General features: G+C 37.5%; 1 protein-coding gene across 2 annotated transcripts in view; it reads left to right on the plus strand.

Moving 5' to 3' along the window:
* The window catches only part of Map3k7 (mitogen-activated protein kinase kinase kinase 7), a 59,472-nt gene extending 48,445 nt beyond the window's left edge, over positions 1 to 11,027 (plus strand). For both annotated transcript variants that reach the window (XM_004628198.2, XM_004628199.2), the window contains 4 exons: positions 3,500 to 3,605; positions 6,783 to 6,844; positions 7,868 to 7,983; positions 10,122 to 11,027. In XM_004628198.2, the coding sequence (XP_004628255.1) occupies positions 3,500 to 3,605; positions 6,783 to 6,844; positions 7,868 to 7,983; positions 10,122 to 10,302 (465 nt within the window). In that variant the 3' untranslated portion in view covers positions 10,303 to 11,027. The remainder of the gene's footprint in view (positions 1 to 3,499; positions 3,606 to 6,782; positions 6,845 to 7,867; positions 7,984 to 10,121) is intronic.
* The last annotated feature ends 4,835 nt before the right edge of the window (positions 11,028 to 15,862 follow it).

The raw sequence follows: 15,862 nt of genomic DNA on the forward strand, positions 1-15,862 counted from the left end.
CATGTGGTCATAAATCTTTGAGGGCTTTTGCCTTTTTTCATGAAGGAGGCTAGTTTTTCTTTTTCTTTCTTTTTTTTTTTTTTTTTTTTTTTTTTGTTCTTTTTTTGTTTTGTTTTGGCCTGCTCAGCCCACCCTGAGCGCAGGGCTGGTGCGGCATGTGGTGCCAGGGATTGAACTGTGGTCCCTGCACTGGCCTAAGCAGGCACTTCAGGCCACTGAGCTATCTTGTCGGCCCTAACAGTTTTTCTTATACTGTCCTTGTTCATTGACCAGATTTTATTGCCTTCACACAGTGAGCCAGGAAGTATTTTCTCTTTTCTCTTTTATAGAATAAGGCTGGAAATGTCATTTTCTTGAATACTTGATAAAATTTACTTGCAAAACCCTCTGGGCTTGCTATTTTGTCTGATATATATATAAATTTTGGTAATTTATGTATTTTTGAGGATTTATCATTTTCACTTTTTTTAATTCATTGAGCATAGAATTTTTATGTTTGCTCAGTTTTATAAGATATTTTACTTTCTTTGGGGAGGCTCGTAGCTTGGTGCTTGGGTGCCTGTAGGTTGGATCCCTGCTTGCACGCTGTCAGTGTGCTCTGGTGTTCACGGTAAATATTTAGAATTAAATGTTTTACTCTTGGTGTCTCTTTAGCTTGCATCCCACAAGTTTTAACTTGATGTTAAAATTCAGTTTGATATTTTCTAATTTTCATTTTGTTTTCTTTGATCAGTGAGTTAGTTAGAAGTGTTTTATACTTCTAGCCATAGAATTTTTGATGTTAATTTTAAGTCAGTACAAAGGATAGCTGTATTATGATTTATATGTTATAGGCTTGTTTTGTTTTTCTTTAGATTTACTTTATAGCTTAGTGCCTGATCAGTTTTGATAAGTATTTTCTAAGGACTGAAAAGAAATGCCTTTGTTCATTTGCTTGGCCTAGGGCTGTTTCTTGTGCAGAGTTGAGGCTTGACGGTATCTGTTTTTGGATTTAGGCCTGCTTTTATGTATCCTTCATAGAAAAGCATTCAGGTGTCTCGCTTTGATGATGGATGTGTCCCTTTCTCCTGGCAGTGTTTATTTTGGTTTGGCTTTTAGCTTTACTTCCTGGAATTGTGTGTGAGTAGTGTATATACATTGTGAAATAACTGGAGTTAAACCATATTTTTAAATCTTTCTCTAGCAATTTATTGTCCTATAATGTATTCTCTGTAATACTAATATAGCCATTTAATTTTAGTCTGAATAGTTTTACTTGGTTATTTTTTAAACTTGATTTTCTTTCCCTGAATTAGATCTCTTAGAAACAGATTTAATTCAATATGGCAACCTGTTTTTTCTGTTTAATATCTTAACTGGAGTATAACCCATTTGCATTTGTTATTTTTACTGTTTTCTCCTTATTTTATTAATTTTCTCCTTTGCCATCTTTTGAAATGAATAAATATATTTCTGTTCCTATTTTTGTTTCAGAGTTACACTTTACTACTTACAACAAATACTTCTAAAATTTTTCTCAACTTAAAATCTTTATTCATCCTAAGCAATAATCAGATTTTAAAATCAGTGTTCTTCTTGCTTATGCTGTGGTTATTCAGAAGTTCATTACTATCTTACTTATCCTGGTAATTCTATAAATTAATCTCTGTTTCTGTTACTTCATATTTTCAGTATGTAGACTTACGCCTTTTTTCTTTTTTTTTTATTCAATTCTAAGGAAAGATCTACAGGGTGTTCAAGGTCTCACTGCAATATCGGACTCATAGTGATCCGCCTGTTCACAGCCTCCCAAGAGCTGGGATTATAGGGGTGCACCTCCACACCCAGTCTCAGTTGCTGTCTCAGTGCACCCTGGGGGCAGGGCTGGCACAGCAGACCTGGGAGTCGAATCCCCGGCCCCTGCCCCTGCTTGCAGGTGCTTTAATCCACTGAGCTGTTTGTCCGGCCCTATGCCTGCTTCATTAATGTTCCCAATGGCATCTTGGCTCTTTCATCAAGGGGAAGTTTGTTTTCTTCTGAAGTGTAGTACATAGAGATAGCTACAGCTCAAGGCTAGTAAATTCAGTTTTGCTTCTCTAAGAGTTTTGACCAGTCTTTACATTGTTGTTGCCTAAACTATTCTAAGTTGGCAGTAAATTTTCTGTCTGCACTTAATAGATATTATTCTACTTTTTTGCTGGTTTGTTTTATGTTATGACCATAGAGAATTTAACTCATATTATTTTGTAAATACGAAATCAGTATACTTTTCCAAAATGTATGGAACCAGTTACATTTCAGAGCTCAGATTTTTTTTCAGATTTTGGGATATTTGCATAATTATAATAAGACATCTTGGGGGTAAGACTTAAGTCTGGATGTGAAATTCATTTATGTTTCATATGTATCATGTAATGTATAGGTAGGTAGCAGTGGAGAATGATGTTGTTGTTGTTGTTGTTGTTGTTGTTGTTGTTGTTGTTGTTGTTGTTGTTGTTATACCAAGAGTCAAAGTCAGGATGTTGCACTTACCAGGCAGGTGAATGATAGATAGCCCTTAAAGAGAGCTTTAAGGTAAAAAACTGTAATGTCATTTTTAGCATATTTGTGTTTTGACTGTGACATATCCCATGAGGTCAGGTGTGGAATTTTCTACTTCTGGTATTATGGTCCAAGTTTCAGAGCATTTCTCATTTCAAATTTAGAACAGGCATGTTCACCCTGTGATATGTCTCTCCCCCTGCATCTACTTTTTCTATTTTTTGTCTGTCTTAGAATTTGTGTATGTGCAGGATGTGAGTTTTTTCCCTTTTGTGCTGGAAATTGTAATTATTTGGGATTGTTATATCATTTGTAGATTCAGGAAATTTTCTTAGACTTGTTTGTTCCTTCCTTTTTCTTCATTAATGTGTTTATGATACATGATAAGTACTGTTATCATGGTGCATTGGTTCACATCACACCTTGGTCCTTCTTATATCCTCTCTTCTGTCTCTCTGCCTCTTCTTCCTCTATCCCCAGATCCCTTTCCCATCTCCATAAAGTCTCTCCTGTTTGCTACAATCTTTTTTATTTCGCTACTAAAATTTTTATACGCTACACATCATGTACATTTTCACACTTCTTTCTACAGCCATGGTAAATACCGATTTACTACTTTGCTTTTCCTAATTGACTCTTGGTCAGAGAATAAAGCCTTCCCTAAGTTGAGCCATAGGTAGAAGTTTCTCATCATATTCCCATATTATGAAGACCCAAGAGTTTGCTCTATTCCTGTCAGTGCATCCAGCAATCAAACGAAAAGCTCCAGGCTCATTCCTTTGAAATCCCCCTAGTGTTGGTCCTTCTGCTTTCTTGATTCTCTGATTACCAGAGTATTTTACTTGCTTGCAAGCTGAGCCATTTTGAAAAGGTGTCCTGTGTGAATACATGTAACATTTTAGATATGTGTGTATAATACTTGGTGGGTTTATTTTTTTTAGGAGTGTAATCAAGAATCCTGTTTTGTTCCTTCCTGTAGGTGAGCAGTAGGTCATCCAGTCCTAGTGTCAGAACAATCTCTACCTCAGGGCCAGCCTCAGAAAAGCCGACTCGAAGTCATCCATGGACGCCTGACGATTCCACAGGTGACCAGTCTAGTTCTTCATTGCAGTAGGAAATTGAATGCATTGTGTTGATGTTCATTTAGCCCCGTCATTCATCTTTACAAAAACAAGCATTACATAGACGTTTCAGTTTCCAAATGGAATTAGCTATTTAGTGCTAGCATGACTAGCTTACCACATTACTAGTATTAAAAGCTTGCTGTCTGGAGGCAGTGATGGAGCAGACCCACGGCGGGCCTGCAGTAAGTGGCGTGTTGCAGTAGCGCAGACTGCTCCCTGTCATTAGGAGAATGCCTTAATAAATACTCAGCAACACACTTCAATTTTTAATTTATGTTTTTAATTTATATTTTACATTTAATTTATAATTTTTATTTATATTAAGTCAGGGAAAGGTGATTTCTTAAACCTTGGAAAATTAAGCCACTTAGGATTTTATATAAGATCAACTCTGTTATTAATAGTTGCAATAAAATTGAAATTTAAGTCAGCTTTCTAAATTCACAAACTAAAATATGACTTAATTATTTATAGATAATTTGGCAAGGTTTTGTCAAGTTTATAATTTAATTTAAAAAATTAACCGGGTGGTTTTCCTCTGTGTCATGTAAGTCAGAACTATCTTTAGCCTGGGGCGTACTCTCTGCTTTTAGTATGTTTAAATTTAGTGGTGGCAGAAACTTCTGAGTTGCGTCCCCAGCACTGCTCAGCTCATGTGTAGGAGTTGTCGTAGGCAGGGAGACATGTGGAGAGGAACATGCTCTTGCCACATGCCGCCAGTAGCACTCAGGTGATACCAGTGCTTTTGGTTCTTGAACCAAGGGAGCACTTTCCTGCCAGCACAGCATTTGCCTAGGTTCAGTACTCAGCTTGGCAAAGATCCCTAGCTTCAACATAGACCAACCTAGACATGCGAATTAGCAGTATGGCACATTGTTAGTTTATGGGACTACAGTCAACTCTTCTGTTTTCTCTTCATGTATGCCTTTACCCCTTTTCTGGTACCTAGCAATACCACAGGGTACCACTCACTAAAGAGTGTCTCTGTGTTCTCAGTACTTGTGTGCAAAAACAGATATGTCAAGTATGGCCCAGTCTTTGTAATCTTGATTAGAATCTCCATACACAGTAATATGAACTCGTCAAAGTATATGATAACTTCTAAGTTTATGGTATTGAGTGTTTCAGTAAGAGAGAAATCAAATGCTACCTGTCGTAAGTCCTGCCATACCTTTAGTTTCTTTAGTCGTAAAGCAGGAAGAAGAAGGCAGCATTTCACATAAAGGAAATGCACACTTCAAGAACATGTGATCCTAGTACATGTGTGATGAGGGAACCAGGAAATGAATTCTGCCTGATTTTACCAAGCCAGTGTGAGTCTTAACATTCAGGAGAAGAGTTTAGATTTGATTTTCAATGAAACATTAAAAGAGAAAACTCTCAGTACTGTTGCTATCTTATGACCAGTTAAAGTTCAATTTTTAGTTTAGCTATATATGAGAAAGTAAACCCCACTTCTTCATTTTAGGAAAACAGTTGAACTTCAGTAAATTTAAATTGCCCACCATGGAAGGACTTTATTTGAATAACCTAGTGCTTGGGCTTTTCTTCATCCCCAGTATACTGTGAAACATTGGTGTATTATACTTAATGCTAAAATACATTTCAGATACATACTGATTACTGATATAATGAGATGTTTAGGTATCAGTAGTTTAGGAAAGAGTAAAAGAAGTAGAAATGTTAAATTGAGAAAACTTTTTCAAGATACTTAATTTTTCCTGTGAAGTCAGGGAATGTCATTTTTTACTCAGTTTTGTTTTGTTTTTGTGGTGCTGCTGGGGATTGAACTCAGCTTTGTGCATGCTAGGCAAGTGCTCCACCACTGAGCTATATCTCCAGCCCTCAGTTTCGGTTTTACAGAAATGAGAAGGAGGGTAGCTTGAAACTGTTATTCTGGGTTACGAGAAGGCTGGTTGGAGAAACAGCAAGTATACTTCTTGTTTAGTACTTGAACAAACATTTATGTTATTATATTTTTAGGCTGAGGCTCTGCCAGGCCTACCATTCTTTCTCTGTGGAACATGACTATTTAAAATTGCCTCCTCCATTAATGATCATAGTTATTACACCACAGGTGCTTTTGCTTGGTGCATACCAGCATTACATCGTGTTCTTTTTATGCATGATTGTATCCCATGCGCGCTGGTGTAAGTCAGCTTTTGTGACTACTTGTAAGCACATTCTTAATGTCAAAGAAAGGAAAAAAAGAGAAAGAGAGGAATGGAATAAGGTGCAGCTGAGTGGTATCAAAGCCCTGGGTTTCATCCCTAGTATTGCAAAATTTAAACAAATATCAATCATCAGAGTATCCATCATCAGTAAACTAAGATGTTATTTGGTCTTAAACACTCAAGTTGCAGCAGTTTTACCTCTTTTGAAATATAAACAAAAGCTGTTGATTCAAATTATTTGTTTAAGTTTACTGGGGTAGTTTGAACTGGCCAGTTTAACTCTGTGTGGCATGAATGACATGAAGCCACAGTTCTAAGCCTCCGTTTTGTGTCCATATGTTTGTGTTTGTTATATGTTCTTACTGGCTTTCTTTTCTGCTTTGATTCCCATCAGGAGGGCTTACATGAGAGTCTCTTTAAATTGGAAGTGACCTACCAGGAGGGAAAGCTCGCTCTTGTGCCTTTCCTGCTCACACTGATGTTGACAGTTCTGTGCGCTGTGAAAAATTTAGCATGATAAAGAAAGAGATGCAGGGTTTGATTAGGTAGGGTCATTTAAGACTGAATTTAAAATGGAAAGGTCCCGGGCCAGGGAGATGGCTCAGTGGACTAAGCACTTCCCTGGCAAGTGCAAGGGCCTGAGTTCAATCCCCAGTTCCACAAAAAAAAAAAATAAAATAGAAAGGTCCTGTATCACTGTTTTGTTTTTTAATTAAAGGAGTATACAAATACATTGTGTTCTGTCCAGTTTATAGTTAAACTTATGTTGCAAACTATGACTGTACCTGTAATCCATGCCTCCTTTTACCTGTAGAATTAAAAATTGACCTTTTTCATTACTAACAGCAATATCTTTATTTAATGATAACTTCTTCAGGGTGGGGATGCGATATCTCCTGCATGTATTCTTGCTGCTGTTTGCAGTTATTTATAATAGGAAATAAAGTATGTGTTTGAATTCCAGATACCAATGGATCAGATAACTCCATCCCAATGGCTTATCTCACACTGGATCACCAGCTACAGGTAGATGTGTACTTTTTCAGTGGATATTTGTTTTATGTGTTGGTTTGGTTTGGTTTGGTCTTAAGACAGGGTCTCCCATGTAGTTAAAGCTGGTTCTATTTTGGGCTTTTTGTTTGTTTGCTTGCTTTTTGGTTGTTTTTCTTTTTTTTTTTTTTTTTTTTGGTAGGGGGTTGGTACCAGCAATTAAAACTCAGGACTTTGTGCTTGCCAGACAGGTGCTGTGCCGCTGATCTATATTCTTGGCCCCTTCTGTTTGGTTTTGTATTATGTATCCTGGCCTCAAATTTATGGTGGTCGTCCTGCCTCAGCCTCCCAAGTGCTGAGATTGCAGGCATAGGCCACCACACCTCATAGGAGTTTTATTGTTGAAGCTGGCAATTGTGTTCCTGTTTGTCATTGTATGTCTATGCTTATAGTCCACCTCCTAAACTTTAAAATCAAAATAAATGACTTTTAGCTAAGTTAATATTACTTAAGAGTGGTGGAATTACATATTCTTATCCTAAAGCTCATCTTAAAATAGTTCTATATCTTTTTCTGAGCTGCCAAGCATAGTATTTTATTTTCACTCTTTAATTTTAGTGCATAAAATGTAAAACTCATAAGCTTCTCCCTATTAAATACAAGTGGTGATGCATTCTTATATTCAGAGTGACTGAAAATGTAAGTAACATACTTCAGTACCTCTTTGTGCGCATGAGCTGCAAGCCTTTCTTGGGGCCACACCGGGCCTCACCTGGAATCCCATCCATCAAGGCGCAGGGAGGTGGAACCCAGTCAGGCCAGCCCGGGCCACATAGCCAGAGTGGTCAGCAGCCTGAGACACCATTGCAGAAGCTGGGAGCGCTCGCTCTGAGCTAACTGACAGAAGGGCCCGATATTCTAGGACAGGGCTTAACACTTATTTTTAAAAGATTGTTGCTTCATTGCTATAAAAATATATCACAGTATCTGTCTTCACTCTCATCCCATATACTGAGATTTGACTTAAGTGTGTTTTTAACATTCCTGATTTGTTTTCAGCCTCTAGCGCCGTGTCCAAACTCCAAAGAGTCCATGGCAGTGTTTGAACAGCATTGTAAAATGGCACAAGAATATATGAAAGTTCAAACAGAAATTGCATTGTTATTACAGAGAAAGTAAGTCTTTAAAAAGTATATATTAGTATTTTGAGGGTTTTTTTTTTGTTTGTTTGTTTGTTTGCTTTTTTGGTGGAACTGGGGAAGTATTTTGAGTTTAAAATACTTTAGTAGTTTGAGTTTAATATACTTTAATTAAAGTATATTAAGGCAACATTAATTGAAGACATGAAAACTTTAATTTTAGAATTAGTCATTAAATATATTTTCAGGTAGAGATTTATTGTAAGTTAAGCACCCTTTGACTATTTCTATACAAAATTCAACTTTTTTTGACTATGTCATGTTACATTAGTGTTAAGGAAACTAAACTGGTGCTGTATACCCAAGTGTCTTTATGTTCCCAGGATTTTACAGTTAGATTCTTTGTTAGCAAAATTTGTTTCCTTACAGTTGGGTTACTAACAGCATTTTTGTAGATCTGTTCTTTCCTATGATGTGCTTAAGCTTAAGAGAGTGGTATTATTTGTTGCAGGACACTAGATAAGTCACAGGCATATCTGTGACAGCTGTTTTAGAGAACTTTATACTACTGTGTGTTTTTCTGAGAAGCATAGAAACTACCTTCCTCCCGTTTTTAAGAAATTTAGTCCAGCTTCTACTCTACTATATACAGTTCTCTTAATAAAAGGAAAAGAAAAATTTGTTTTCCTAGTCTTAACTGGCACAAAATTTTATGCTTATGAAGCCAGCTTATAGGTGGTACCAGGGATCGAACTCAGGACCTTGCGTTTGCCAGGCAAGCACTTAATCCACTAAGCTGTTTCCCTGGCCTGAAGCCAGTTTATGAATGGTAACTGAAATCAAATTGTGTAGGAAAAATAGTCATGGCAACTGTATCTAAGGCAATGTAATTCCATCTATTAATCTAAATTAATGAATTTTTTTTCTAAATAATTTGTGAAAAGTTTTGTTTATAATTCAAAATAAAAGAGAAATAGGGGCTAGTGAGATAGGTCTGCTGACCAGAGCGCCTACTTAGGCAAGCTTAGACAAGCACAGGGACCGCAGTTCAATCACCAGCACCACCTGCCCCACCAGCCCTTTCCCCAGAGCTGGCTGAGCCAGCCAGAGTCCGGGCATGGTGGTGCACGCCTGTAACCTCAGCGCCTTCAGCAGGAGGATCACCACAAGTCTGAGCTATGTAAGGAGACACTGCAACGACCAAATACACTTAAAAAGAGAAAAATAGGCTGATCACAGAATTTCTTAACCATAATAGTACAAGTGAAATCAACTTGGTATCTTAAGTAAGCCTAAGTAGGAAATTAAATATTATTGTTTAGAAATTGCAGAAATAATTGTGGAACTGCTGGGGTTTTTTTATTGGGGAAAAAAACTGTGTTTCTTATTTCACATATTTAACATATCTTTTTGTCATACTTAATCATTTCAAAGATGAGGTCTGTGCTAGAAAAATACAAATAGTGAATGTGGGGGATGTGAAAACTGACAGTCTTAATCAGCTTAAGTACTTGAACGAGAAATATCATGCAGTTATTTATAACTTTTTATTATTTATGCCCAGTTGCCTCACAATAAGCTCATGTTTATTTTATCACCCAAATAAAAGGGAAATCCCTTTCATCCAACAACACTGATGATCTTACTTGAAAATGTTCATAAACCTAACTGGTTTAAATGTAGAATTTGGTCTCATTCTTACTGTTTTAAGACAGAAAAGGACTTTAACTTGGATAGTGTCTCTTTTAATTAGCTTGCAGAAGTTCTTTGAGTTACTGCTCAGCACTGTAGTTCAATTGGATTGTGATTTCAGAATATGAGTAAGTGTAAAAGTAGAATGTGAATTATAAAAATTTAAAGTCATACTTTCCTGTATCCTAATAAGAGTCTTTTCTTCCTCTTCCCACAAAAGATATCAAATAAAAGCTTTGAAACTCTGCGTCACTAGTCTGAGTACAGCTACTCATTGAAAGAATTACGGTGTTTACTTAGCTACACCAGAGGAGTGGGTGGCCATTCCCACTGTGGCTCACAACTCAGTTTCAGTAGCATACTTACGATGCAGAATGATAGACTCAGAATAAAAGTTCTTTTAGTTCTTTGTGACCTAGGAAGTTGTGAGTTTTCCATCATGTGTAATATTTGTTATGTTGGTGTTTTTGTTTTGTTTTTAGGCAAGAACTAGTTGCAGAATTGGACCAGGATGAAAAGGACCAGCAAAATACATCTCGTCTGGTACAGGAACATAAAAAGCTTTTAGATGAAAACAAAAGTCTTTCTACTTACTACCAGCAATGCAAAAAACAACTAGATGTCATCAGAAGTCAACAACAAAAACGGCAAGGCACTTCATGATTCTCTGGGACCGCTACATTTTAGAAAACATGGAAAAAGACTTTTTTTTTTAAGAAAAGAAAAACCTTTATGACAACTCATGAGTGTTAGCTTTTGGCGTGTTCTGAATGCCAGCTGCCTGTTGTGCTGCATTTGTTCCGTGGTGTATTTTCTTATCATGGTGAACCTGCACTTCTGCCATCTCTTTGCCTGTGATGAGATCTGCAACTTAGAGGAGCAGCATGACTCAACTTCAGACAGATGTGGTGGCTGTGGCTGTATGCGCGTGCATTGTGGGAAGGCTAGCCTGACAGAACCCGGGCTCAGACTGGTGGGCTCAGACCGGCCGCCAGTGCACGCGTCCTCTTATTTCCCATATTAGAGGTGGAACCTCAAGATGCGTATGTTCTTGTATCATCTCAAAAAAAAAAAAAAAAAAAAAAAACTAATATTTTTTTCCCAATAGGTGATATATACACCAAGTTAAAGACAGGGTATTATAAATCTAGAATAATTGGTGGTGTCCTGCAGACACAGAATCTTTAGGTTGGTTCAGAGTGACAGCACTTCCTGGGATCAGTACTAAACTTAGTTCCATCTGTAAAATATTTAAAGGTAAGTGGTGGCTGCTGTATTTAACAAGAGCAATTTAACCACTTTCTGTTAGACTAAAAATTATTTGTTGAACAAATGGAGTTCTCTCTGTCACTCTCTTTTTCTTTCTCTTTTTAATTTTGGTTATACTGGGAGATTGAACCCAGGGTCTTCACACTGAGCTACATCTCAAACTTACTTTCTTTTCTTTTCTTTTTTCTTTTTTTTTTTTTTTAATACAGTGGCTGAAGTTCCTAGGTTGGGCCCAACAAGGCATAAATATTTTTAATTTTGTACGTGTGTTAAAACTGTAAAGCTTTTAAGAATCTAATATTAGTATCTCCTCATAACATTAAAAGGCTGAAAAACATGATCTAGCTTAAATGATCATTCCTTCCAGCAATGATTATTGGATTATTTGACTATATAAAAAGCGCTACAGAGAACTAAAGGAAAATAAAACTATTCCCATTAAAAGTCTTGCCATCAATGAGGACTAAACCAGGTGAAATTAGTAAAGAAGCTAAAGGAGTAATATCCTACTTGCCCTTGATACTGGAATAATTGATTTCCTCGCAAGCCTATTCTGGAATGCGGGCTGCCTTTCAACATTTTTAAAGAGAATTTCAACACTTATAAAGAGAATATTTATATTGTTAATGATAACTTTGCTACCAGCCTTCAAAATAATTTAATAATATCATGCAAATAATACTACTCAGAACTATTTTTTAAGTTGGTATTAAAATAAGTCACATTTTGATACCAGTAAAGGGATGTATTTTAAATAAGGATGTCATCTGTCTCATTTTTATAGCATTAATGTTTTATGAAGAGAAAATAAAAATGAAAATATAATTGCTCTGATTATTAGAATGCTGTCATGATTGTGTTGTAGTTTTTGCTCTGTTTCAGGTCAGAAAATTGATCTAAGAAGTTACCAAACTATGCTTAAAAATACTAAAGCAGGTAGCTTTTTCTTCCATTATATTTTTTCCTCCCACTGAGTTTTATAATGGATTCCCTTGTGTATACAAGCAATAAAGGTAAAGGACAGTTTGTATAAAACCGTGTCATTTTTAGCTTCTTCAAAATTATAATTAGAAAGTTTATGGGAACTAAATATCTTTCATCACTTAATTTAAATCAAAGGGAGATTGAGGCCGGCAAGGTAGCTCAGTGGTCTAAAGCATCTGCTTAGGCAAGCTTACCCAGACACAAGGGACCACAGTTCGATCCCCAGCACCACATGCCACCAGCCCTACCCTCAGGGCAAGCTATACTGTCCAAAAAAAAGGGGAGGGTTATTATTTCCAAAAAATTGTCACTACCTGGCTGCCATTATCATTGGGCACATAGAGCATGAGCTATTCAAGCATGAGTGGTTGGGGCCGGGGAGATAGCTCGGTAGAATAAAAGGGCCTGAATTCAATCCCTAGCTCTGCAAAAAAAAACCCTCCTCCACAAGCATGAGTAATAAGGCCTGATTCTTCCATTAGGGCTTAGCATTGGAGATTTCAAATTTTATTTCTGGACAGTTATTATTATTATTGTTATTATTATTATGTACAGGTGCTTCCTACAATAACCAAATAGTAAGTGGAAGAAAATCATAGATTGAGTCATGCTGCCAAGTGCAGTTCTTGTTTGTGTAGAATAATTTCCTTGAGATTTTCAGTTCTGTCTTGGTTACTGGCTATAGTTCAGTCTTACTCTCTTTTTTAATAGTTACATTGCAGATCTCATACTTTTTCTTTTAAATGTCCGCTAAAGTGCCAAAAAAGGGTACTATGGATAATCAATAGCCACATGAAGTAGACTCCGTCAGTCAGTAGCTTCAAACAGATGTTAACAGGGTGCCAAACCTCCTAGTAATTCTGGTTTTACAATTCTAACCCCTTTTGTGGAAGAGTAGAAATAAATAAGTCACTAAAATGTCCTAGTCCGAAAAGTTCACAAGCAATCTCTGAACAAACTCCCAACTATATTTTATTCTTACCTTCAGGGAAAGAAAAAGCTTTTCTCTCACCTAAGAGGAGCTCTTCCTCAGCAGTAAAAATTGCTTTTTGGAGTTCAGTCAGTTAATAGTTACTTTATAGCAGCACAACAAAATGGAACCATTTTTTTTAAGCTAATTACAAATAGACTTTTTTCCCCTAAGGTATCTTAAGAGTATTGAATGCCTTTTTTCCCCAGGTTTGTTTCATGTTCCTAATTTCATCTCCTGTCTGTAGCTAGAGCTCACAGGTCTTCCTGTGAAACTTGTTTTCTTTCTTTAAATGTTTGTGATTTCAGCCCTCAACTCCTTGAGTGGTAGTAAGTTGTACTAATGTCATTCAGAACATTTTATATAAAATGATGTAATGCAAAACTTCTTGTGTGTACTGTGTAGAGGAAGCTTTTTAGATTTTTTAAATAAAATTTAGATTATTGTTCTAAACAGATACATAACAATGGCAAGTGGCATATGTTGAACAGGGAGCCACAATGTGTCTGCTGCACCAGTGTGTTTAACGCAGAACTAATAAAACTGAAATGTCAGAAATGTTCCGCTCCATTGTATTACAGTCATGATTTTTGAGAAGGCTGCGTGGCCAATTAACAGTGTATCATTTTCCATTTCAAAATTTCAGGTTAAGTGGATGCTTTTCACAGTTTCATCAGTCTTACTGTATGTGAAGCATAACCCAATCCACAAATGATTCTTCTCATGAGAAATCATATTTATTATAGTTTTCTAAGTTAATTTCTTTGCCAGCTAACTTCCCAGCCTATAAGTATACACAGAGTTTTGTAAACCCAACCTTCATTTTTGTAGATGTGTCCATTAATTTGCTCCTTTTTTAAGCATGTATTCACCACCTCTGAGAAGCTGAGCTGCTGCTGCTAATGCCAAGTGACATGTCTTGGCAGATGAGGTAGAGAAATAAGCTCCAAATGTGCCACACACTTGTACCTGGGTCTGTTCTTCCATCATCCTCATTCTTAGGCAGAATCTTCTAGATGGGCCTCTGCTGCCGTCAGCCCTGGATGTGAGGAACAGGGCTGACGCGTTTATAATCGAAGGGCCAACACAGGCAGAGGAGCCGGAAGCGCTTGCCAGCGGCAGCTCTGGAGCAGCCTGTAGGATAACCGCAGACGGAACTTAACAGCTCCTGTGTCATTTAGCCATGTGCCAGACTTCTCCAGAGTGTAATTTAAAATGTTCACCAGGTTCTGAGGTGCGGCAGCATTCACACTCCCATTTGCCAGGTGAGGTGTCTTTCTCCATTTCTTGAAAGGCATACCAAAAAATGAAAATACAGAATACTGTTGTAGCCCTAGGTCTAGAAAATAAAAGTTGTTCTCCAGTCTACGGGAAAGTAAAGCATAGCCTACGTCTTTTTTCATTTTGAGGTATTTATTGGTTTTGCCTATATCTTTTTATTTTTTTAAATTAGTATGATTTATATACAGTAACTATAAACTTTTTTTAATCATAGTTTTAACAGATGTAAGTACTTGTAAAATTCCTGTGAAAAGTTCCCTGTGGTCCCCAGGGAGTCAAACCATCCCTTTACCCTAAACCACAATAGTTTGCATCTTTCTGCAGTTTTCCATAAATCATACAACATGTAGCTTCTTGTTTTTTAGTTTTTTCTCCCACTTGAGTAGTTCGGGGGGCCTTTGTTTCACTTTTTGAGACACAGTCTTGCTGTGTAGTACTGACTGGCCTCAAGCTCAAAGCAGCCCTCCTGCTTCAGCCCCCCGAGTGCTGGGATGAGAGGGCTGTGCCACACACCCAGCTCAACAGTTCATGCTCCTCTGACAGGAATGTTTAAACTTACTTCTAGTAATACTTGGCAATCAGTTGTCAGTCTTGGCAGGAAACCACAGATCATAGAAAGCTATTGATAACACATTGTGGCCTGTTCCATTGTTCACGGTTACCACATTCCAAACCATTAGGACTATTTCAGTTTTCTATTTTTGTAGTCTTAATACTTTGCTCGCAAAATTCCTTTTATGTCTATATATAGCATAATTGGAAATGCAAAAGTACACAGCAAGCAGCGTATCCACAGGTCCCTCATCATTGCTAGCACTTGCTCTTAATTGGCTTTTTCAAAGAGTTTTCCTTTTTGATGCTGTTAGATTATAGCTGGTTCCAGTTGACTTAGCATCCTAGGAAAGTTTGGACAGTATCTTCAGCGACCCTGAAGACAGTTTCCTTAAGGTAATTGATACTGTGTCTCAGGTCTGGCCAGGGTCTTTCTGGTGAGGTTGGCCGTGGGACATCATGCAGAGGGTACACCTGGCCTGGTGCCTGAGCGATAGCACCGCATTCCACTCTCTTCCCCTCTTTTGTAGTTGCTACAGGAATGCCTCACTGATGGATTCTTATACTAAATTCACATTAGGCTGGAGAACTCTGGAAATACAATACCTTCTTTGTTGACTGAGGATTATGTGGTGATGTTCTCTTATCACATGCCTTAGAACCCTTGGCCTCTAAGCTGTTTCCTACTAGATCCTGTTGGTTACTTTTCTCTCGTTTCTGTAACAGAACACCCAAAGTTAAGAAAGGAAAGGTTTATTTAGCTCACAGCGTGGATGTTTCAGTCTATACTCACCTGGCTCCAAGTCAGAGTGACATGTGGCAGAGGGCAGCAGTTCATGGTGGAGGAAAAGTGGGAGAGGAGCAGCTGCAGCAGCTAGGCAGCCTCTTTCCGGTATGTGCTATGCAGGGCGGGTGTGGCACTCAACACCCATAATCCCAGCATTGGATCTTGAATTACCTACTCCAGAAGCCGCCCCATGACTGCGTGAGGCTTTGGGAGGACACCTAGACACAAACCATAACAATACCCATCTAAAATAAGATACACTACAGAACATTGGTGTCATTCTTGTTCCTTTTCATTACCGTGAAAATCTTAACAGTTGCTATATGAGGATTGGAAATATATCTAAGTTACATATGATGAGCAAGTATGTGTGCGTGCAA

Source organism: Octodon degus, unplaced genomic scaffold, assembly GCF_000260255.1.
Source record: "Octodon degus isolate 3935 unplaced genomic scaffold, OctDeg1.0 scaffold00022, whole genome shotgun sequence".
Lineage (NCBI taxonomy): Eukaryota > Metazoa > Chordata > Mammalia > Rodentia > Octodontidae > Octodon > Octodon degus.